At 46.3% G+C, this 23,123-nt stretch overlaps 1 protein-coding gene across 1 annotated transcript in view; it reads left to right on the plus strand.

The window, feature by feature from the left end:
* Positions 1-23,123, plus strand: part of TBC1D10C (TBC1 domain family member 10C) — a 39,346-nt gene that overhangs the window by 4,391 nt on the left and 11,832 nt on the right. The window contains exons 2-6 of the mRNA XM_029575990.1: positions 1,745-1,963; positions 7,586-7,685; positions 10,483-10,590; positions 13,899-14,005; positions 19,026-19,140. Of these exons, the coding sequence (XP_029431850.1) occupies positions 1,776-1,963; positions 7,586-7,685; positions 10,483-10,590; positions 13,899-14,005; positions 19,026-19,140 (618 nt within the window). The 5' untranslated portion in view covers positions 1,745-1,775. The remainder of the gene's footprint in view (positions 1-1,744; positions 1,964-7,585; positions 7,686-10,482; positions 10,591-13,898; positions 14,006-19,025; positions 19,141-23,123) is intronic.

Below are 23,123 nucleotides of genomic sequence, written 5' to 3' on the forward strand. Positions count from 1 at the left end.
GTCCTGCTCTTGTCTGGTCTTGTCATGCCCTGCTCAGTCCAGTTCCTTGTATTCAGTTCCTGCCCTACCCTTGCCTTGTCTTATCCTGTGCCTTCATTGACATCTACTTAGGGATCATTTCCATATTTCTCTATCACTTACCCAACTCAGCCCAGCCATTGCAGTGGCAGCCCTCAGTAGGGACCACGATCCGTGGCTTCTTCTGAAACCCAGCTAATGTGGGACCAAGGTCTGGCCACTTGGTGGCGCCATTAAGTGACGGCTGAGACTCCCCTCTCCTAGGGCTCTGAGCAACGACCCCCACAGCATCCCAAGCCCTGGGGCAACCTAGGAATTGAACCCAAGCCAACTGGACCAAATCTAATGCAGTCAGATTGTTAATAACTAACAATTTGCCTTGCAATGAGAGCTAAAGTAAGAGCCAGAACCAGTTCTGAAACTTTACTTATTTTTATAACAATTTTTATATACGGACCTTTGTCGGGAACATCACATCGGTTTACACTGAGCATGAATGTTGCGTTAAGGGCTTTAGAGAGAACATAATATTTAACAATAAATTAGAATAAAATTTAGAACGGTGCCAGAAATATGGCGAGAATGAATATTTACAGAATAGTGGAGTATGAACAAACTATATCCAATCTAAATAGTATCCATACATTTGCAGAAAAGCAAAGGGGAAGGGGAGTAGGGATCGAGGTGCAGGGGGAAGAGAAAGGAAGGTTGTGAGGGAGACCTTTTTCTTAACCAGAGCTTAATGTAGAGAGCGAAAAGGTGTTTTGAAGAAACCTGCTCATTCCTTTCTGCACAATCCATATTCGTACACCAGACCTTCCTCGTCAATAGATATACAACGGTCCTTCTCTTTGCAGCCTTTAAACATACCCAGGTCTCTCCCAGCGCTTAGATACTCGCTTGTTCTTACCAGTCCTCCCAGTCCATAGACGTAAGCTAATCTCTCCCAGTCCTTACGCAGATGCCAGTGCTTAGATTACAGTGGTCTTTTGCCATTTCCTAGGAATGCTCCAGTCTCTCCCGTAGCACACAAGTCCAGCCCTGCTTCAGTTCAGTTGTCGAGGAGGAGTTTTCACCCAAACACCTGCACCAAAATGTCTCACTTGCGATCCGGTTTATCTGTGCAGAAAAGACTCACTTAAAAGTGGGTAGCATGCACTTTGTACACCCCTCACTTTAGAGATCAGCGTGTAGAAAAGGCCACACGTACTTTTCCAAATTATTAGAGAGCATGTGGCAGTCCACGTACAGTAAAGCCAGGCATCTCCAGTTCTTTTCATTCCAAAAGCCTCATTTTTTGGGCTGCATCGTGTTGAATGTTCTCCAGTAGGGCAGGGGTAGCTCAGTTTCCCAAACACATTCTAACAGTGGATGAAAAAATCTTCACTAATTAAGTCCAAGAAGGACCTATAAAAGGCTCTTATGTGTTTTTTGTTGTATGTCTTGTCTGTCTAGCTTGACTAGCTCCAAGGAGCAGGGACTGTCTGGAATGTGTCTCTGTGCAGTGCTGTATCCGTCTGGAATGCACTATACAAACAGTGATAAGTATTATAAAAAAAAGAAGTCCCTCAGCAGTCCATTAAACTTGTTTTCTGTGCAACGGTGTATAAAAATTGCATAACTATATAAATAATGAACCAGGAAGTGTTTCCATGTGGAGAGTAACCAGAGGTCACGCAAAGACAGAGGGGCTCCCGGCCTTTCATTCCTTTGACCTTTCTTTCAGGGCCAGCTTCCACGACTGACCTCTGCCCACCATGGCATCCACCGCGGGGGATGCCATGAGCATCGGCAGCACAATAGAACTGTCTGACACGTTTGACTCCATGCTGGATCTTCGTGATGATTCTAGCTCGCTGGGATCCGACTCGGAATTCAACGGAGCTGCACCGTACCGGCAGACCGACAAATACGGGTTTATCGGCAGCGGGTCCACGGACCTTGGGTGAGTACTCGTGCTGTGATGGAAGAGGGGATGCAGAGGAAAGGTGAGGATGAAAGGCAGTGAGGGTCAGTTCTGGCTTACCAGGGCTGGAATGTAAAGGCAGCTGCGAGTCGTAAGTTAAAGGTCTCTGTGGGCCCCATTAATCAGTGTTCCGTCTGCCCCGAAATACGATTGACTGCTTGTTAAAGGGAGAGGGAGAGAAGCTCTGGGAGATGAAGGAGATAAAGAGCTGGAGGAAAGAGGGGACTGATTTTAAAATGCATTATTTGGGTGGTAGGCGCAGCAAAGTTCCTCCTATCCAATGTTCACATCGTCAGGCCTTCATCAAAGAGGAGGCAGGGACTGGTTTTCATCTCTGGCCCTCAAGATATTCTCTTGTTTTATCTGAGAATAAGATGAAGAGGATGCCCCTAGAGAAGGCAGCTCTCAGGGGGTAAGCGCACTGCTCGCCCCATGCTGAGTGTTTTATACCTTTCCTTAACTTCACTGAAGATCTTCCAGTATTGAAGAGGATGACGTCATCGACGTCTCCGGAGATGAATGATGAGGGAAAGAGATGTTTAACCCTTTCCCTGCCCGGGTGTTTGCAGCCTCCAGGGCCGCAGATATTTTGTGTCTGGGTTTTATTTTTTTGGCAGGGGGGGTTGCAATAAACCAAGGCTCATTGTTTTTACCTGCACAAAAGAGGGGTGGCGACAGATTAGGGTCAGTAAAACATAGGCAGAGACTGCAATTTTAAATGCTCACCCAATCTTTCCAGCATGTATCTTGCGCCTGCTTCAATGCACACACAAAATATGCGGTTCCTTTGTATCCACGCTGTGTGTGCCATTGGGATTTTCAAAGGTGAACTTTGCAGGGACCTTCCCTTTAACAATGAGCTGGCAGTCCCGCAGATGCTATTGTCATTGCCCTCTCCATGTTCTGGACAGAATGGGGATTCCAGGAACCGCTGGCAGTACTTCCCCACGTGAAAGAATATATTTTTAGCTTTGTAATGTTGCACGGTTGCTGAAAAGCACCGTAGTTCCACACATTTGCTCCGGTTACCGAGGGGTTATTGGGTAAATGTGACCAGATAGCCACAAAAAATCTTTATTAAAAGAAAGCCCTTTACCTATAAAAATATGTTTGTTTGAGCTAGATACACAAGAAGGAATAAGCAAGAACTCTACAAAGTTTTCCATAAGAACATAATATCTGGTCCATCAAGCCCAACAGTGGCCAATCCAAGTCACAAGTACCTGGCAAGTACCCAAACATTAGATAGACACAAGCTACTACTGCTTATTAGTTACCTTCATAGCCGTTTATGGATTTGTCCTCTAGGAACTTATCCAAACCTTTTTTAAACCCACTCACCAGGCATTTATTCAGGGGCAATATCGCCTCCCTTTTTCTTCCGACTATGCCTCTCCCTATACAGCCAAGCATCTTTCTGGTTTTTGCCGTTGCTTTATCTGCCTGTTTGGCCACCTAAAGATCATCAGATACAATCACCCCCAGATCCCACTCTTCTTTCATGCTTAGAAGAATTTCACCTCCAACACTGTATCTCTCCCTTTGGTTTTTTGCATCCTAAATGCATTACTCTGCATTTTTTAGCCTTAAATCTTAGCTGCCAGACCTCAGTCCATTCCTTCCTCGCTGAGGAAGGAATGGACTGAGGTCTGCAGATTTTGGTATCATTAGCAAAATGACAAACCTTTCCCAACAACCCTTTCATTATGTCACTCACACAAATGTTGAAAAGAACCGGATCAAGGGCCAATCCCTGCGGCTCACTGCTAGTAATAATCCCCTCCTCAGAGAAAACTCCATTTACCAATAGCGTTTATTGCCTTCCTCTCAGCCAGTTTCTATCCCAGTCAGCCACTCTAGGATCCATATCAAGGGCATTCAATTTATTTATAAGTCGCCTATGCGGAACCGTGTCAAAGGCCTTGCTGAAATCCAAGTACAACACATCTAACACTCTTCCTGGTCACCCAATCAAAACAATTGATTAGATTTGTCTGGCAAGACCTCACAGTTTTCTGTGCCAGCTCAGGGATAGATTTTGGACAAAAAGTAGAAAGTTCTGATGCACATTAGCAAACTTTATTTATAAAACTGAAGTACTTTTTCCAGACTTGCTTGTGTCTGTGCAATATATTTTGTTTTATCTGGGTGAGGAAAAGAGATCTCAAATATCAGTACAGGAAGGAGATCTCGGGGATGAGGAGGAGGAGAGGGGGGAGGGGGGAAGGACCAGGAATGGGGCAAAGAGAAGGTGAAAGGACTGGGATAGGGGAGGATAGAGGACTGAGGATGAGAGGGAGAGAATATTGGGAATAGAGAGAGGATGAGAGATAAGGAAGATTGAGGAAGAGGGGGAAGATGATAGGGGGGAATGAGGAAGAGGAGAGAGAGGGAGAAAGGTTCTAGGATTGAGGAAGGGGAGGAGAGAGTAGGACAGAGATCAGAGGAAGGGAGGGTCTGTGATTTAAGGATAAGGTAGAGGAAGGAAGGCAGGTTCCAGGATCTGGGGGGATAGAATCTGAATTGGTGGGGAGAGGGAGAAGGGAGGTGACCCTATTGTTCTCCAGTCCTGCTCCCTCTTGCACTCCCATATACCCCCTAAGCTCCCACCCAATCGGCCATCGGACACCCAGCACCAATCCCCTCTCATTCACACATCCGTGACACACAGACACACATTCCTCCTAAACTCCCCAAAACGATTTATCTTTTTCCCGTCTGCTCCAGGCTCGTCCCCCTCCCCTCCTGTCCCTAAATGACAAATGGGGAGGGGCTGGATTAGGGAACAGAGCGCCTTTTACTCTTCTATGTCTGCTTCATTCTCATTGCTTGCTCTCCTGTTCCCTGCTGGCCACCTGGGAGGGGGAGGGCTGGAGCAGGAAGCAGAGGGGCTGAGAGAGATTCAGCTCACCCTGGGAGGTAGCAAATCCTCAGCAGGTCTGCTGGCCCCCAGATTTTTGCCACCGTAGGCACAGGCCTATTGGCAAATCCAGGCCTGTATTCAGGATGATAGAGTCAAAGTAGGATTGCCAGCTTACTCCGGGTTGGCTGAACAGGCAGATCCAGTCCTGGTTTTTTTTTTGCCAGATTGAATCTTGGAGTTGTAATTCTGATTGTACCATTGATTTCCCTATCCGATTGACCCGGGATGAGTGGGAAAACATTTTGATGAATTAGGTCCCATGTCTGCACTTTATAGGGCTAGGATTTCAATGATTGCCATGGCTGTAAAGATAGCTAAAGATATGAAAAGGTGCCAGTCAGACATCTAATAGAGTATTTGTAGGGCTTTGAACCGGCAGTTTCCTCCTGCTCCTTTGGGCTTTCAGCTGGATCAGAACCAGTCTCTCTTGGGCTACGGCGAGCCCTCACTTGCCACTCCCTGGGATTTCCCCCTACATCCAGCCATTAGGTGTCGCCATTGCAAATCCCTCAGGGCAAATGAAAGCTGTCCCTGAGGCATCTCCAGGCCCGGTTGACCTGGGAATCAAACGCAGGTCCCGCCATGTGGCAGACTATAGTTTTTGGTGGAGGACGGTCACTTTGTGGGATGTGAGAGGGAAGGCCTTGTTCTAAAGCATTACTGCAGTCATTGTAGGGCAGAGCATAAAGAATACCTTGTTTTTTATTTGTTTTTTTTTTCAAACCGAAATCATAGTCCGCCGTTCTCAGGGTTGGGCAGTTAAGCCTCTCTGCCTACTCTGACTGTGAGGCAGATGCTCTCCTGGTGGTCTCTGCTCATTTCCTGTTGCGTTAGTTCTGCTGCATCCTGTCTCTGGTTTCCATGGCAACGCTGCCTCCATACTAGCGTGTGGTTAGCGATGTGGGTGCGCGTAGCTGTAATGTGGCAACAGGTACCTGCCCGCTGCTGCTGGGACCGACTCTTGTCAGCACCACCGCCGGCAGCTGAGTCAGTGAGTGTGAGGGGGGGGGGGGGCCCTGACAGGGTGGGCCTTAAAGAAATTCAGCTCGCCCTTGGGGTGCACCGCAGGGCAAAGCACAGCACCCTGGGGACGGGTCAGGAATGCCATTATTTTTTTTGCTTTTACGCTTCCCCCAGCTGCCCAACATGTAATATTAATTTATTCCTTCACCGTCTGCTGATTGGTCCCTCCTGCTGTCGTACGCCAGCGATGGTTCTAGGCCCCTTTCACTAACATTTCACCCTGGAAGGAACGGCCTTGTTGGAGGAAAGCAGGGCCTTGTGTGTGTGTGTGATAGAATTAGGGAAGTTCTATGTGTGTGTGTGATAGAATTAGGGAGGCTGTGTGTGTGTGAGATAGAATTAGGGAGGGTGTGTGTGTGTGTGTGTGTGTGTGAGATAGAATTAGGGAGGGTGTGTGTGTGTGTGTGTGTGTGTGAGATAGAATTAGGGAGGCTGTGTGTGTGTGTGTGTGATAGAATTAGGGAGGCTGTGTGTGTGTGTGTGTGTGTGTGTGTGTGTGTGAGATAGAATTAGGGAGGCTGTGTGTGTGTGTGACTTAGAATGACACTTTGATTTTTTGTGTGGGGGACCTCCAAAATATTTACCTTCTTTTTGGGGTACAGTGCACAAGATGGCTTTGATGGGGAAGACCCCGCCATTATCCTGATGAATATGTTTGATTGTTCTGTACTGCATGTTAGATGAGTGAGCAGTGTACTGTAGTCTGGGCTTTTATGATTGGGTGATAACTGTTTAGTGGGATCTGTAAAGGTGGGAACCTTTGGTGGACTTTGCCCGTTTGGTTCCTACTCTTTCCAAGCTTGGGTGAGGGACAAGGACCTCCAGAGTAGCAAGCCTGAGGGCTGGTGGGCCTGGGAGCCCTGCCACATGGCAGTGGGGCTCTTCCCCCTCAAGAGGAGAGGCCTGTGGCCATGGAGCGGCACGAGTGGGATTTTCCCTCCTCCTGAGGAATGGAGCAAGAGGTCAGGGAAAGGAGAGAGACCATTCCTTCTTCTGAGGGAAAGGGCCGGGTGTTCCAGGGTGGGGAAGACCCCCCCAGGGTCTCCCTTACAGTGCAGTCCCCCATCCCGAGGAATTTGCACCTGGGAGAGGTGGCTGTGGAGATCTTTAAGGAAGGTCAAAGACCTTGGAAGTGTGAGTTGAATGGGGGTCCCTTTTGGATGTGAATTTTGGTGCGGGCCTGCTGGAGTGTAATCCCCGTTCCTCTCACAGGGTTTGGTTAGAGTTATGGTTGAGAGGAATTTGGCAGTTCAGATTAGTCCAGAGGAAAATAAGTAGCCATGCATGTAGGCATGCAGTTATTATGTTCCCAGAAGGATTCACCCGACTAAAAATGAGAATAACCCGGGAGGTATAAAAGCAGGCGAGAAGCGGAACCTTGAAGTGCCGTAGCCCGAGTATCCCGCTAGGTCCCTCACCGTGGGTTCATATAATGCAGCGTGCGCGGACAGGGCTCAGATGAACATGGGTGGGGAGAGGTGGGAGGGCCGTGGGGCGGCATTGGTGGCTGGGGAAGTAATGCACTTCATTAGGATGGATGTGGATTTTCCAAGGTGCTCTAACAGAGAGGTCGTGGGGAAGGAAGGTGTTTCGGGGATAAGGAGCCCTCTTTGTCAATCACACCAGCTCTTTCCTCTTTCTGACTTCCCCTTCAGCCTGGGACAGCCGTCGCCGGAGGTTATCCGACAAAGGGAGGGAAAGTGGCTGGATATCACCTCACACTGGGAGAAAGCCATGTGCAGGAAATACAAGAAGGTGAGGAATTGACGCATCCTAAGGGACTGGGTTTCCCGCTCTGTCAGGGGTGGCTGACTCCGGTCCTCGAGAGCCGCTAACAGGCCAGATCTGTCTCCTGCATATTCATTGTGCTGTGTTTGTGGCTCGCGAGGACTGGAGGTGGCCATTCCTGTCCTCTCTTCCCTGTCAGACTTTCTAATGGAACAGTTGAAAGGACCCGCAGCTCGGGGTTTGTTTGTTTGTTTTTTTTTCACTTTAAACATTTGAGGCACATTTTCAAAGACGTAGGGTCTGATTTACTAAGGGGCAGATTTTCAAAAGGTTTAACCAGTTAACTTTGAAAGTTAGCAGGATAAAACTTAACCAGTTCCAAAATACGCCGCCTCTGATCGCTGAAATGCGCAAAGCACATACATTTAGGTACAAAAGGGCCAGGTTGGAGGATGGAGTTTAGCCCTGAGTGGAAATCAGCGTCCCTGCATGGAGCCAGGAAAACCTTTGTCCTGCTAGATTGAGGAATATTTTAAGCTGATATTATTATTAGTATTTTCAGCTGATAATAATAATAGCTTAACTGGTTAGGTTTGGCTGAAAATTTGGCTAAAGATAACCAGATTAAATTATCTGCTTATCTTTCCTGATCAGCGGGTTTTCGAAAAGACTTTATTTCTCATTCTGGGAATATTTTATTTTTTTTTACCTGGCAGTTTCTTCCTGTTTCTTTGTACTTCCAGCTCAGTCAGAAGCAGGGCTGTTTGTGGCACTGTGAGCCTTCATTCCTAGCCACCCTTGGATTTCCACTTCCGCCCCTTGTACCTGGTCTGCAGCAAAAGTGCTGGGGCTGGGGGCCAAGCTCCAGGGCTCCTTTTGAAACTCTCCAATCGTGGGCCCTGCATTTGGCCACTAGGTGTCACCCTTGAGCGATGACCTGGGGCTGTGAACGCTGTCTCTGCAGCATCCCCACTCCTGGCCAACCTGGGACTGATCCCGGGAGCGTCTGCAGTGCGGTGTGCAGCACTGCCACTAAGCCACAGGGCTGGCCCATTTTGGGGGGGCAGTTCTACAGCCTGCCTAGTTACCAACCGCACAGGCAATTTGAAGATGTGCACTTTATGCAGATTTATAATTTTAAGATTTACCGGCACTAACATATTCCTCCTTAGCGAGAGAATAAACCACAGCGGACTCAAACTCCAGCATCCTGTGGAATGGGTTAGCGGCAGAATGAGACATAAAGTGTCTTAGAAAACAACTTCAAACTGGACATTTTAATGAAGCTTTTAACTAATTGTTTATTGAATGTTTGTTTTTATTTGGACTATGTTCATTTGAAATATTGATTTCAGATGTTTGTCATTTGTTTTTTGTTTTTAAATATACACATTTTTCAAAGAAAAACTACCTGCATTGTTTCTCTTTTAAAACAAAAAACAAAACCCAGCAAATGCATTGCTAAGAGCACACATTAGACCTATCCATGCACTTTGTATCTGCTACTTTTTGCAGGCAGTCGAGAGAATCAGAATAATGTGGTCAGATTTGCAAGCTGAATGTGCAGGCGCTGTTTTTCTCCCCTGACCTGAGCAGGCCACAGGAGTGCCTCCTTCTAACGTGGCTAAGAATCTGCCTGCTGAGCCTGCTTTCAGCTGCCTTCGAGGGAAGGGGGGGGGGGGGGGGCCGTTATCAGTTGGCCATTTTTACCCGGGGAAAGAGTAAAGCACCTTTGAAAGTATCCACTGTAGATCTATGGGGACAAAGCGTGGTAAATCAGGTCCCTCCGTCACCCGTTAATGTCACAAAAATGTGGGTAAGTGGCTGTTCAGCTGCCTCTAGTGACGCGCGGATTTTTCCAAAGTGCACAAGCTTTGTCTGCACAAAAACTGAGGCATTCCCGGGGGTGCATTAGCCGTATGTGCTTTCCTTACACTTTCAAAAGGTCTGCAGGTAGATAACGCGCCTCTAGCGTGCCCAACTGCACCCCCCTCCCTCCCCATTTTTCTTCTCCGAAATGTGCGCGTGCAGATTTGCCCACGATAGTGACCTTATTTTCAAACCCCGTGTACGCAGGGACGTTGTATTTGAAAGCCACCTTGTCCCGTGCGGATTCACCAGCGCGCACGCTCCTATGCAGCCAGGCGCCCTACTGAAAATGAACCCCTTAATGCCTTTCATGCAGGAATGGAGCAGGATCACTCTGAAAGCTTTGTACATGAGAAAACGGCCTTTAACCTGCATAAAACACCCTGTCTATTTTTGTCCTTCGCCCCCATCTGGGGGGGCAAAAATACATACAGTGGTTACAGCCCACAGGAGAGGGGGGTGGGGAGGCACAGCGGGTGCAGTGCTCCCACCTCTGCGGACGGCGGGATTTTGAAAGGGAAATCCTGTGTGCAGTTTCCTTTCTAAGATGAGCTTGTAGTCCTGTGGAAACAGAAACTGCAAGCCCCGTAGCTGTTATAAAAATGGACAGCACGCGGTATAAGAGAAGCCATGATGAATGTAATGGTGATGCTGGTGGGGCACTGTTGAGAGTTTATCTGAATTTTTAAGCTGACATTTCGGCTTCTTGCCTTTAAGAGCTGTGATGTGATCAGAAGGGGGTGGCCTTCTCTTGATTCCTAGGTTAATTGTGTAGGAAGCAAACTTTTTCCCCCAAAGTGGAACAATAGAAAAGCAGAACGCCTCTGCTGCACTGTGGACCGTCCTCCTCCTCCTGTTCCTGGTGCATTTGGGTTCTGCCAGGAGTACGGGGCGCTGCCTCCTCTGCTTCCCTGACCCCAGACCCGCTCTTGACATTATCTTCCTCTGTCCTAAGGTGAAACTCTTGTGCCGGAAGGGGATCCCCTCGTCCCTGCGAGCTCGCTGTTGGCCTCTGCTCTGTGGGGGGCTGGCAAACATGGCAAAGAATCCCAGGACATATCAGGTAACGTCCTCTTACCACATCTACTAACTTATCTCAGCCACGCTCTCCGTACCTCCAAAATTATCTTTGCATCAAACAGCCAAGCCACCTTTCAGCCTAACTCAATCTTTGCAGAACTCGGTCAGTGCTGAGACCTTGAGGGATCCTCAGGAGCCCACCCCAGCCGTGCATGACGTGGAATTCATTACTCGACCAGTTCCAGGGTGACAGAAACATCAGATGCAGTGATCTGTAATGTCAGTGCCACATTATCACAGTATTGGTTCTCATATAATATTACCTGCATCCCAATAGATTATCGAGAGTACGTTATTTGACCCGGTGACAGCATATATGTCGTATATTGCCACAATGAATATGCAAAAAATAGATCTGCATACACTGGGTCTCCAGTATATGCAAATCTGCCTCATGCATATTCATTGCAGATATCCTGAAAACCCAGCTGGTTAGGTATTTGCCTCCAGGATTGTAAAACACCGGAAGCTTCAGGGGTGCGGTCCTATTAGCCCTACTTCCACTCAGTAGGAGGGTTGGTACAGCCCGTGACAATGGGATTACTTCTCTATTTTCAGATTTAGCTCAATATGAGTTGCATATAAGAACAGCAGGGGGTTTACATTCTAAGGGTCCTGTTTATATTCTGCTTTTCAGGCACTTTGAAGTGGATTATATTCAGGTATTGAAGGCATTTCCCTGTCCCCAGAGGGTTCACAGTCTAACAAGCCGATTTCAATAAAACGTGCGGGAGAGTCAGCGCTCAGAGCCGAGCGCCCGCTCTCCCGAAGTGTGCCCAGGCACGCGATTCTCTATTTAAATGAGGCCGGGCGCCTCCTTATTAGTGGAAGCGACGGCTGTCAGCGGGTGTCCAATAGGATCCCCCAAATAGTTCGTATTTTCCTGGCTATTCTCTAAGCAGACGGGTGGTTTTCTCCACTGTTGCTGTCTCTGCCACAGCATAGAAACGCAGAAACATAGAAAGACAGCAGGAAAGGACCAAATGGTCCATCCAGTTTACCCAGCAAGCTTACTGGAGCAGCTGCCATGCCAGGCAGGTTACCCCCATGCTTATTTGTTCCCCAGACCTTAAAAGCCGGGGCCCTGGTAGGTTGCAGCCTCAATCCAATTCCCTTTATCCCCTGACAATAATCCAGCCTGGGAGCATGATATGGTCATTCGGGCCACATTCGAGAGATGAGATATTAAAGTCTTTTTTAGGAGCAGCACAAACTCCCCTCTCCCATCTTCCCAACAAACCCCAGCTGTGCAATGAGAGCCAAGGCAGACCCAGTAACGTCCTGCAGCGTGTGGTGCACAGCAGCCCAAAAGGGCGACTCCCAATCGTGGTCCCACCACCCCCTTCAGCAAATTGGACTGGTCGAGCTAAATGTAGTTTTAAAAGGAGCGTGCGTGTGCCTATACATGTGCTTATCGGCGGGCGCACGTATGTTTTAAAATACACCAACCACGTGCAAGTAGGCTCCTAATTTTAAGAGGTTACTCGAGCACAGCTAGCGCCAGTGTGTCTTCATAGGGCCTTGTTGGCTTTTACGCTTGTATGTCGGCAGGTTTTAAAATGTGCTTGCGCGGGGCCATGTTCCCTGTTTTCCAATTACTCCGCCAGTTAATATTGAGGTCTTTCCGACCCCTCTGGTTCTTCATCCTGTATGCCGCCCGGTTGACCGGGACACCTCACCCTGTTCTATAAGCCCTAAAACTTGAGGTTGATTATTCAAAAGCCATTTAGACAGATAACTGAAACGTTATCCATGTAAATGGCTAGCCAGCTATATTTAAAGCTGTATGCAGCCAGATCTGTTCGCACTGTAGGGCTGTCCTAAAATTGGCCGGATATACTTATCCGGCTAACTTTAAGATAGCCGGGGATATTCTGCGGCAGGGCCCCGCTGCTGAATATCCCTGTTAAGCTATATCCAGTTAACTTAACTAGCCACTCCGCGTCTGAATATCAGCCCCGAGATGTACACGCTTGCTCCTCATCAGTAGCGCATCAGTAAATTACGCGGATATCTAGTGTATGCATGCTGCGGTTTTCGGTTTTAAAATATGGAGGTACCCGTGTAAGTCTTGGCCCTCCCCTTTCCCACCCCCTTATTCTTCACGTGCGCACGGGTACCTATGCGCATATTTTCCACATTGTTCATGCACAGACCACCTATGCGCGTAGGTGGGCAGTTTTGCGCAGGCAAGGCTTTTAAAATCAACCTGACAGAAAGCTTTGGCAGTGAGCACCATATAGGATGCCGGTCATTAACATCGAGATTCACTGAAAGATCCTCATTCCATCTGGCAGTCAAAGTGTTAACAGCAGCATCACTATGCACTAAATCACGAACTTAACAATAAAGTTTAGTAATAAACTTACAAGAACCTTTAGCAGTGAGAAGTTCCTCCAGCCAATCCCATACAACACTTCTTTGTAATATATCTCTATGCAGGTGTAAATAAAGATAACGAGAGTGCATGAGAATATCAAATTCCTTCGTCAAAAAAGTCAAATGATTTGAAAATATTCCCCCTTCCATATCTGCTCAAAGAAATATATCATCCATGCCCCAACCAGGCCTGAGAATCCAGGGAGAGAGTAACAGGGTTATTAGAGAGAGGCGCAATGGGAGATATACAGGTCACCCTTCTATTAAGCAACTTATTTATATCACACCACACCTTCAATGTAGGCAAAAGACATGGGCTGGTCCTATGTACCTTCATGACCACTGGCATGTCCGGTGAATAATGCAATAATGCCGCTAGGTGATGATAATTCCTCCAACTCCCTCCAAGGGAACTAACAAATCTCGCACCGACCATCCCTTCACGCCAAATAACCTGGCAGATAAGTAACAGAGATACAAATCGGGGACAGGTCTCCACTGGAATGTTGCTGGTTGTCATTGAAATGTCAGCTGCTTCCAACTAAATCCCCAGCAACTCTGGCAACAGCAATGCGTGCAGGAGAGTCACGCGTGCTCTGGGACCTGATTGGTCCATATGCTCTATGATGTCACAAGTGACTTCACACAAACTGCATAACTCAATCATTTCCATCTCTAGATAAGGTCGTTTGCGGCTGTTACAAATTTGGCTACCCCGACATACTCAGGGAAACTACAAGAGAGAAACTTAAAGAAGTTAAAAAAAAAAACGATGACCTACCAGTGTCATTGCCATTCAGTTCTGGCATTCCATCATGGAGTACTATTAACCTCGACAGCTAATCACATTCGCCTTTCTTTCTTCAATTCCCAATGGTGATGGAGTTTTAGCTTATCTTCCCTCGTTTGCAGGAACTGGATCAGGCACCAGGGGACAAGCAGTGGATTGAGACTATTGAGAAGGACATTCACCGCCAATTCCCCTTCCATGAGATGTTCCTCTCGCCGGAAGGACACGGGTAAAGCACATAAGTCATCCGTTCTCAGAGTAATGCTGCTGGCTTACTTAGGGAGAAATCCCAAATATTCTGTGACGAGCAGTGCTCATCCCCTCCCTGGGTTATGCATTGCATTGTGTGACATGCTGTGCTCCTTCCCTTGCTCCGATACACAGTGCATATTGTGACATGCTGTGCTCCTTCCCTTGCGATGATACACAGTGCATATTGTGACATGCTGTGCTCCTTCCCTTGCTCCGATACACAGTGCATATTGTGACATGCTGTGCTCCTTCCCTTGCTCCGATACACAGTGCATATTGTGACATGCTGTGCTCCTTCCCTTGCTCCGATACACAGTGCATATTGTGACCTGCTGTGCTCCTTCCCTTGCTCCGATACACAGTGCATATTGTGACTTGCTGTGCTCCTTCCCTTGCTCCGATACACAGTGCATATTGTGAATGCTGTGCTCCTTCCCTTGCTCCGATACACAGTGCATATTGTGACATGCTGTGCTCCTTCCCTTGCTCTGATACACAGTGCATATTGTGAATGCTGTGCTCCTTCCCTTGTTCCAATACACAGTGCATATTGTGACCTGCTGTGCTCCTTCCCTTGCTCCGATACACAGTGCATATTGTGACATGCTGTGCTCCTTCCCTTGCTCCGATACACAGTGCATATTGTGACATGCTGTGCTCCTTCCCTTGCTATGATACACAGTGCATATTGTGACATGCTGTGCTCCTTCCCTTGCTGATACACAGTGCATATTGTGACATGCTCTGCTCCTTCCCTTGCTCCGATACACAGTGCATATTGTGACATGCTGTGCTCCTTCCCTTGCTATGATACACATTGCATATTGTGACATGCTGTGCTCCTTCCCTTGCTCTGATACACAGTGCATATTGTGACATGCTGTGCTCCTTCCCTTGCTCCGATACACAGTGCATATTGTGACATGCTGTGCTCCTTCCCTTGCTCCGATACAGAGTGCATATTGTGACATGCTGTGCTCCTTCCCTTGCTCCGATACACAGTGCATATTGTGACCTGCTGTGCTCCTTCCCTCCCTGCACTACTCACTGCATTCTGGGACTTGAAGTCTTTTTCTTCCTATAATACACAATCTAGTCTGTGCCTTGTAGTCCTGCTTCTTTATTTGGATTTTGTTTGTGAAGAAAAACATTGCATAGCCCAATAACTCATTAGGAAAAGTGGTTGAATCTGGCTGCATGTGTGAGCTGTGACACCATTGCAGGCTCCACCCATGTTACTGTGCCTTCACTCTCCTTTCACACATCCTATTCCTATACCTCACCTGTGCACATTTAATAGTTGTTCACTAGCTATAGTAAAGAACTATAATCTACAAACAAAGATGCTATTTTTCCATACAACATTTTGCAAACATGATTTGAAGGGTTTGAGAGATGGTCATGGGGAAAGCCGACTGTCACTCAGGAGCGCATGGCTCAGAACACCAAGGAATCTACGTTCCACAGACACCGGCCTTCTCACCATCCCCTCCCCAAAACTAACCCCCCACAGCTGAACCAGGGAACGTGCTCTGTCCCTAGCTGGACCATCCCCATGGGACACCCTTCCCACAGACCTAAGACTTGAAGCAACGACACAAACCTTCAGAAAGAAGCTAAAAACATGGCTCTTCCAAAAAGCCTTCGCAACATACTAAGGACCACCGCACTCATCACACTCCCTCCCATCCCCCCCCGACCCCCCCCCCTAATCTTTCCTCCTCCTTCCCCCCCCCTCAGCCTCAAGCCATATCTTGAAACCCATTTAATGTAGAATATTAAGCTTCTAAATACCTAAATGGTGATAAGAGATAAAGTTTTATTTTAATAGATTTGCTAAATTATTCTCCCCCCCCTTATGTTCTCCAAGTTCCACACCCTGTTACAATGTAACCCACTTAACTCGTTCTATGTAAAGCGAGGCGATAACACATGTGCTGAATGTCGGTATATAAAAGCAAATAAATAAATACTGTTAAAACAAAAAAAAATCTGTGTCCTTTAAGGTGAGAATATGTGGGAAAAACTGATTCCAAATTATCTCAATCAATTGCTAGTTAGCGGGTCACGAAAAAGAACAAAAAAAATGTTTAGGTGTCTACTACTACTGCTACTTAACATTTCTATAGCGCTACACGACATACGCAGCACTGTACAAACACACAAAAAAGGAAGCCCCTGCTCAATAGAGCTTACAGTCTAATAAGAGACTTGGGGCATTCAGGTGTCTATATACAAGTACCAGAAATCTAAAAATAAGGTGGGAGAGTTGGCGTCTTTGGCAATTACTGAAGATACAGACATAGCTGGCATCTCTGAGACCTGGTGGAAAAAGGATAACCCCAGGGTACTAAATATACCAAAATGACAGAGCAGATACAAGCTTTGATAGTGTGTGCCACCATATGTTCAATATCCAATAAAGTTAAGTAGGATACATATTCTGCAGGTAGCGCTCTTGAATCTTTATGGATAGAAATTCCATACGTAACAGGGAGGTGCATGGCAGTGGGTGGTTTACAACCATCCATCCAATCAGGATGATAAAACAGATAATGAATCTTTGAATTTTGTACATAACCTTATCCTATTTGCTACTGTTTTACTCTTTCCCCACTCCCAACTACGTCACTCCCAGTTATATATCCCCCCCTTAACATATCTAGTTTTTGCTTTGTTACTGCGTTTTTATCGTTCTTTGTTCCATGTAAAGGCAATGCCTACTTATACCTTCGTTATTAAGTTACATGTAAACCGACACGATGTGCAAACGGTTGTCGGTATATAAAACTGTTTAAATAAATAAATAAATAAAATAAATAAATAATGGAATGATAACTGAGATTATGCATACAGTGCAGGCAGTGCGTGCAGATCTCTTTCATGCGTATTCATTGTGGATATCCTAAAACCCTGACTGGCTAGGTGTGTCCTGAGGACTGGGTTGAGAACCCCTGATTTATAGAGGTCGATATTCAAAAGCAATTTAGACGGATAACTGAAAAGTTATCCGCCTTAGGGAGACCTTAGGGCTGGTCTAAAGTTAGCCGGATACACCTACTCCGACACTTAAGTTAAGCCTGTAAGTGTATCCGGCTAACCTACCTGGCTGTTCAGCAGCTGAATACTCACCCCATAGTGTCTAGGAGCTAAACTTTCCTGACATGCTCTGAGGAGATAGTCAGTGTCACCCAGCAGTGGTTGGAGTATTTGAAATCTTCCATTATTGCTGTATTTCCATATTTAGTAGCTTGTATATCCTGAAACCCTGATTTGCATGATGTGTCCCAAGAAGTAAGTTGAGAACCCCAAGCCATAAACAACTGCTTCAAGGTGCGGGGGGGAAGGGTAATTCAGACCTAGATATCCGTGGGATACAGGATCTGGTGCAAGGGAGAATGGTGATGGAGCTGTTTGGCAATAGTGCAATTACATATAACTTTAAATAGGAAACCTATTATAAAGTGAGGAAAATAGTTAGGACAGGGGTGCTCAACCCAGTTCTCGGGACACTCCTAGCCAGTCAGGGTATCCATAATGAATATGCATGAGACAGATCTGCATGCACTGCTTCCATGGTATATGCAAATCTATCTCATGGTTACTCATTATGGATATCCTGCAAACATGACTGATTACGTGTGTCCTGAGGTCTGGATTGGGAACCCCTGAGTTAGAAGGAAATTAAAGGGTTCAAAGTCTGCATGAGGCATGGAGACTGTTTAAAAATGCTTACTAGAAGCCCAGATATTTATTATTTTAAAAGCAAATTACTAGTTTATTAGCAAGTCAATTTCCAAATGTAAAAACCAATATTGGACAGAGTTCAACGATTTTCTTCCATTTTCCCCCATACCAAATCTCAGTACAAACACATAATCTGATTTATCAAAGAGCAGCAAATACTTGGGCTACAACAAAAATTGTAAAACATTGCAAAATAGTTCTACAGACAGTGTCCCATCTTATTTTATTTTAAACATGTATTAATTGCCCCCCCCCCCAGTCACAAAAGAACACTCAAAGTGATGTATAAAATTCAACATAAAATTACCACAGCAATGTAGAAAATTCCACATAATAAAACATACAACATAATCACAACCAACCTTAAACATCCTCATCATCCATGCAACATAAAACCAAAATTAGCCCACCTCATTAATCTACACAAGCTGCTTTAGCTTTTAGAAGCCAAAAAATGTACTATCTCACTGTAAGAATGTAATCAGAAAAAGTTATCTTACTACCCCAGTTGCAAAAATAGCCAAGTCTTCACCCTTTTGTGGAACTTACAGTAATTAAGTTTCAATCTTATCTCCACCGCTAACGGAGTCCAAAGTAAAGGAGCCACCAGTAGAAGAGGTTTGGACTGAAGATGAACTTGTCCTACCTCCTTAAAAAGTTCTGGTCGCCCCATCTCAAAAACGACATAGCGGACATAGAAAAGGTATAGAGAAGGGCAATAAAAATGATAAAGAAGATGGGATTTTATGAAGGGATAATCAAGAATGGGTGGAACAGGTACATAAGGAACAGCTATTCACCCTTTCAAATAGTACTGGGACAAGGGACACTCCATGACACTAAACAGGTAGCACATTTAAAACAAATCCGAGAGAGTATTTTTTTTCACTAAGTGCGCAATCAAGCTGTGGAATCTGTTGCCAGAGGATACTGGCAAGGCACCTAGCATGGTGGGGTTTAGAAGAAGTTTCCTGGAAGAAAAGTCCCTAAACCATTATTAGTTCAGAAAAGCCACCGCTTATCGCTGGGAGTGAGCACCAAGGAATGGATCTGCCAGATAATTCCTGGTGATGTGGATTGAGTGCTGTTGGAGCCAGGATGCTGTGCTGGATGTACCCTTGGTCTTTTATGTTCTTATATGGGACAAGGACTTCTTGTAGCCTGAATCTGCACTCAGGGAGGAGTCTTTGTTCACGTCATTATCTTTTGTTGCTGGCTTTAATTTTTTTTTTGTTGTTTTTTGGAGGCAGGCAGCAGGGGCTTCTTCGTGTCCTGAAAGCGTACACGGTGTACAGGCCTGAGGAGGGATACTGCCAGGCGCAGGGCCCTGTGGCGGCTGTACTGCTCATGCAGATGCCCGTGGAAGTAAGTAACAGATTATTTTAGTCCTTTTATTTCCATGTTCTTCAAGGGACAGGGGAAGGAAAGCGAATTTGAAAGGGATATTGCACTGGCTGGTACCCTGGGCATTGTTAACAGGTCAAAGTACACCTTCCAATAAAGAAGCACATTGCGCACAGTTTGGTGGTGTTGAACATATAAACCCTTTCACTGGTACAGGCAAATTATCTTGCATTGAATAGACTTGGATCTGGTAGCAATCATATAGAAAATAAAGTCCAGAAATCCATCCATAAGCCCTCACAAATACAGTCCCTGGTAAAACCCACAGAAATCCTCCACACTGGTAGCCTGTCCTCTCCACCACTGGTTCCCAATCCTTTTTATGTTGCAGCTCACCCAACACTAGGTTGTCCTGGCACACCATCAGCTTCCCATCCCTGGTATCACCACCTTCCTCTGCTGCCCTTCCCTGGCTTCATCACCTTCCTTCCCTCCTACCCACCCCCCAGCATCACCATTTTCCTTCCCCCTGCCCTCAACATCACCATCTTCCCTTCCCTGTCCCATCTCTTCCCTTTTCTCTACCCAACCTCCCCTGGCATCACCACCATCTTTTTCCCTTTCCTCCCATCCCTTGACATCATCATCTTCCCTTCTCTACCCCCATTCCAACAGCACCACCATCCCTTCCTTCCCCTTTCCACCCCTCCAGTACCACCTCTATCCCTTCCCTTCCTCAGCAACACCACCTTCTTTCCCTCCCTCTCCTACCCTCTGGCATCATCCTTTCCCTCATTCCGTGGCTGCACACTTCCCTTCCCTACATTCCTCTCCCTGGCATCACCATCACCCCTTTCCTCCTCTCCAGTTTCTGTCGTCACCACCCCCACCCCCTTGCAATACCACTTTCCTTCCCTCTCACACCTCCCCCGGTATTACTATCTTCTCAACCTCCTCCAGATCATCTCCTCAGGCGAGCAGAGCTTCTTATCTGCTTCCTCCTCTTCCTGCTGAAGTTGGAACCTCACAGGGCCACATAGTCTTGCGAGATCTGCGAGAAGGAGGAGGCGGCAGCAAGTAAGAAGTGTTGCTCGTTGACTCCTCTGCTGGTGGGAGTCCATTTTGTAGAGGTTATAAGGGGAATAAAGAGAGTGAGTGGTTGGCAATGGCGATGGTTATGACCTGCTCTCATCTTCTCTTTATGCAGGCCAACCTTTGCAGCATACTGGTTGGGAATGTTTGCTCTAGTCCAGTGGTTCCCAACCTGTGGTCTGAGGACACCCAGGGGGTCCTCCAGAAGGGATTCAAGAAAATTTAACTAGGGGAAAAAATGAGTGAGCTACTGCTATAGGCCAGGAGAGTGAGAGTGGGGCCCAATATGGCCCCAAAATCATCACCCGACATTCCAGCAGACCAGGAGGAGGAAGAGGGGCAGAGAGAGGCCGTTTGAACCACATTCTGCATGTTTAGTAGAGGTGGAGGGAAGAGAGGGATCGATTGCAGCCCTCAAGAATCATAAACCCTGCTGCTGCACTTCATGAGGATGTGGGGAAGAGAGGGGCCTATTGTGGCTGTCAGAAGAAAGCAGAGGAAAGCTGGAAGAAGGATCCAACAGAAGAAAATAGGATAAAGCATAAGCGTTGGCAAGTTAAATGTAAGACATTGATAAGACAGGCTAAGAGAGAATTTGAAAAGAAGTTGGCCGTAGAGGCAAATACTCACAGTAAAAACTTTTAAAAATATATCCGAAGCAGAAAGCCTGTGAGGGAGTCAGTTGGACCGTTAGATGATGATCGAGGGGTTAAAGGGGCACTTAGAGAAGATAAGGCCATCGCGGAAAGATTAAATGATTTCTTTGCTTCAGTGTTTACTGACTTTACTGAAGAGGATGTTGAAGAGATACCTGTTCCGGAGAACGTTTTCATGGGATTCAGATGGACTGAACCAAATCACAGTAAACCTAGAAGATGTGGTAGGCCTAATTGACAAACTGAAGAGTAGTAAATCACCTGGACCAGATGGTATTTACCCCAGGGTTCTGAAGGAACTCAAAAATGAAATTTCAGATCTATTATTAAAAATGTGTAACCTATCATTAAAATCATCCATTGTACCTGAAGACTGGAGGGTGGCTAATGTAACCCCAATATTTAAAAAGGGCTCCGGGGTGATCCGGGAAGCTACAGACCAGTTAGCCTGACTTCAGTGCCAGGAAAAATAGTTCTGTGATTTTGATCTTTAGGACACTTTCCACTATTTTTCCTGTCTTTTAGCCAGTTTGTAATCCACGAGAAGGACATCACCACCTATACCATGACTTTTTACTTTTCCTAGAAGCCTCTCATGAGGAACTTTATCAAACAGCCTCTGAAAATCCAAGTATACTACATCTACCGGTTCACCTTTATCCACATGTTTATTAACTCCTTCAAAAAAGTGAAGCAGATTTGTGAGGCAAGACTTGCCTTGGGTAAAGCCATGCTGACTTTGTTCCATTAAACCATGCTTTCTATATGTTCTGTGATTTCGATCTTTAGAACACTTTCCATTATTTTTCCTGGCACTGAAGTCAGGCTAACTGGTCTGTAGTTTCCCGGATCGCCCCTGGAGCCCTTTTTAAATATTGGGGTTACATTACATTAGTTCCTGGAAAAGTCCATAAAGCATTATTCGCCAGCAAGACTAAAAAAAGCTATTGCTATCCCTGGGAATAATAGGAATTGGATCTATTTTATGGGATCTGCTGGGTACTTGTGACCTGGATTGGCCACTGTCAGAGAGAGGATGCTGGGCTCAATGGACCTTGGTCTGACCCAGCATAGCCATTCTTAAGTCCTATGTTCTAACTTCCCTTTGCCACTGATCATCCCCAGTCCTATTGCTTTCCCAAATCTTCCCCTGGGATTCTCCTGAATCCCAATTATACGTCTCTCCTGGGTTCCTGCTCCTCCACCTCGCAGCTTCAGCACAACTGGAGGAGGAGCACCAGAAGGCTGGAGAAGAAAGGAGAGAACAAGAGCTGAAGTGGATGGATGAGTTTTAAAGAAATACACTCCCTGCAAGACGCCTCCTACTGAGGAATGCCTGATACTACTACAGCCTCTTCACTACCTCATCACCCCGGCTGTACCTGCAAAGACACGAATGCCATTAGTAAGGGATGTTTTTGTAACACCCTTACATTAGTAATATTATTCATTATGTTAATATTCTAAAATTTATAAAATGTGTAATCTGACTTTAGTCTTAGACCTTGAAGATTTTTAGAATAAAAAGTAGGCACTTTGTATTATTCCCTTCTATACATCCTTGCCCTGAGGTTTCTCACCAGCTATTCATGCTGTTTCCATTCTCTGGGTGTCTCTGCCCCTGAGGTCTCTCTTCAGCTGTTCATGGGGAGACCGATATTCAGTGCTATTTATCCAGCTAAGTGGCAGCCACTGAATATCCGGCTACTTTCAGCGGCTGATACTTAGCTGGATAAGTCACTTATCTGTCCAAGTAGTTAGCCAGATATCCAGTGGGTGGGCAGTGGGCGATGCTACTTATCTGGCTAAGTAGTGCCAAACTGGAGATATTCAGCAGCATAGCTGTGCTGCTGAATATTCCTTGTAAGTTAGCCAGGTAAGTTTTATCTGGCTAACTTACCTGCCATTTTCTTCTGAAGATCGAGTCTGCCGGTGCTACTTTCTCCTCTCCTGATGTCTCTCTTCAGCCGTTCATGCTGTATTCTTACTTTGAATGTCCCAAAATGCTTCAGTCTCTTCCCCTCAGGTCTGTCTTCAGCAGTTCGTGTTATGTCTCAAGTGGCTGCTGACTCTTCAGCTATCCATGCTGTTTTCACGCCCTGGGTGTCTCAGAGTGCTGTTGTCTTCTCCCTTGAGGTCCTTCTCCAGCTGTTTATGCTTTATTCATACTTATGGTGTCTCCGGATATTGCTTTTTCATCCCCTGAGGTCCCTCTCCAGCTGATTCTTCTTTATTCACATTTTTGGTATCTCAGCG

Source organism: Rhinatrema bivittatum, chromosome 13 (assembly GCF_901001135.1).
Source record: "Rhinatrema bivittatum chromosome 13, aRhiBiv1.1, whole genome shotgun sequence".
NCBI classification, from domain to species: Eukaryota; Metazoa; Chordata; class Amphibia; order Gymnophiona; family Rhinatrematidae; genus Rhinatrema; species Rhinatrema bivittatum.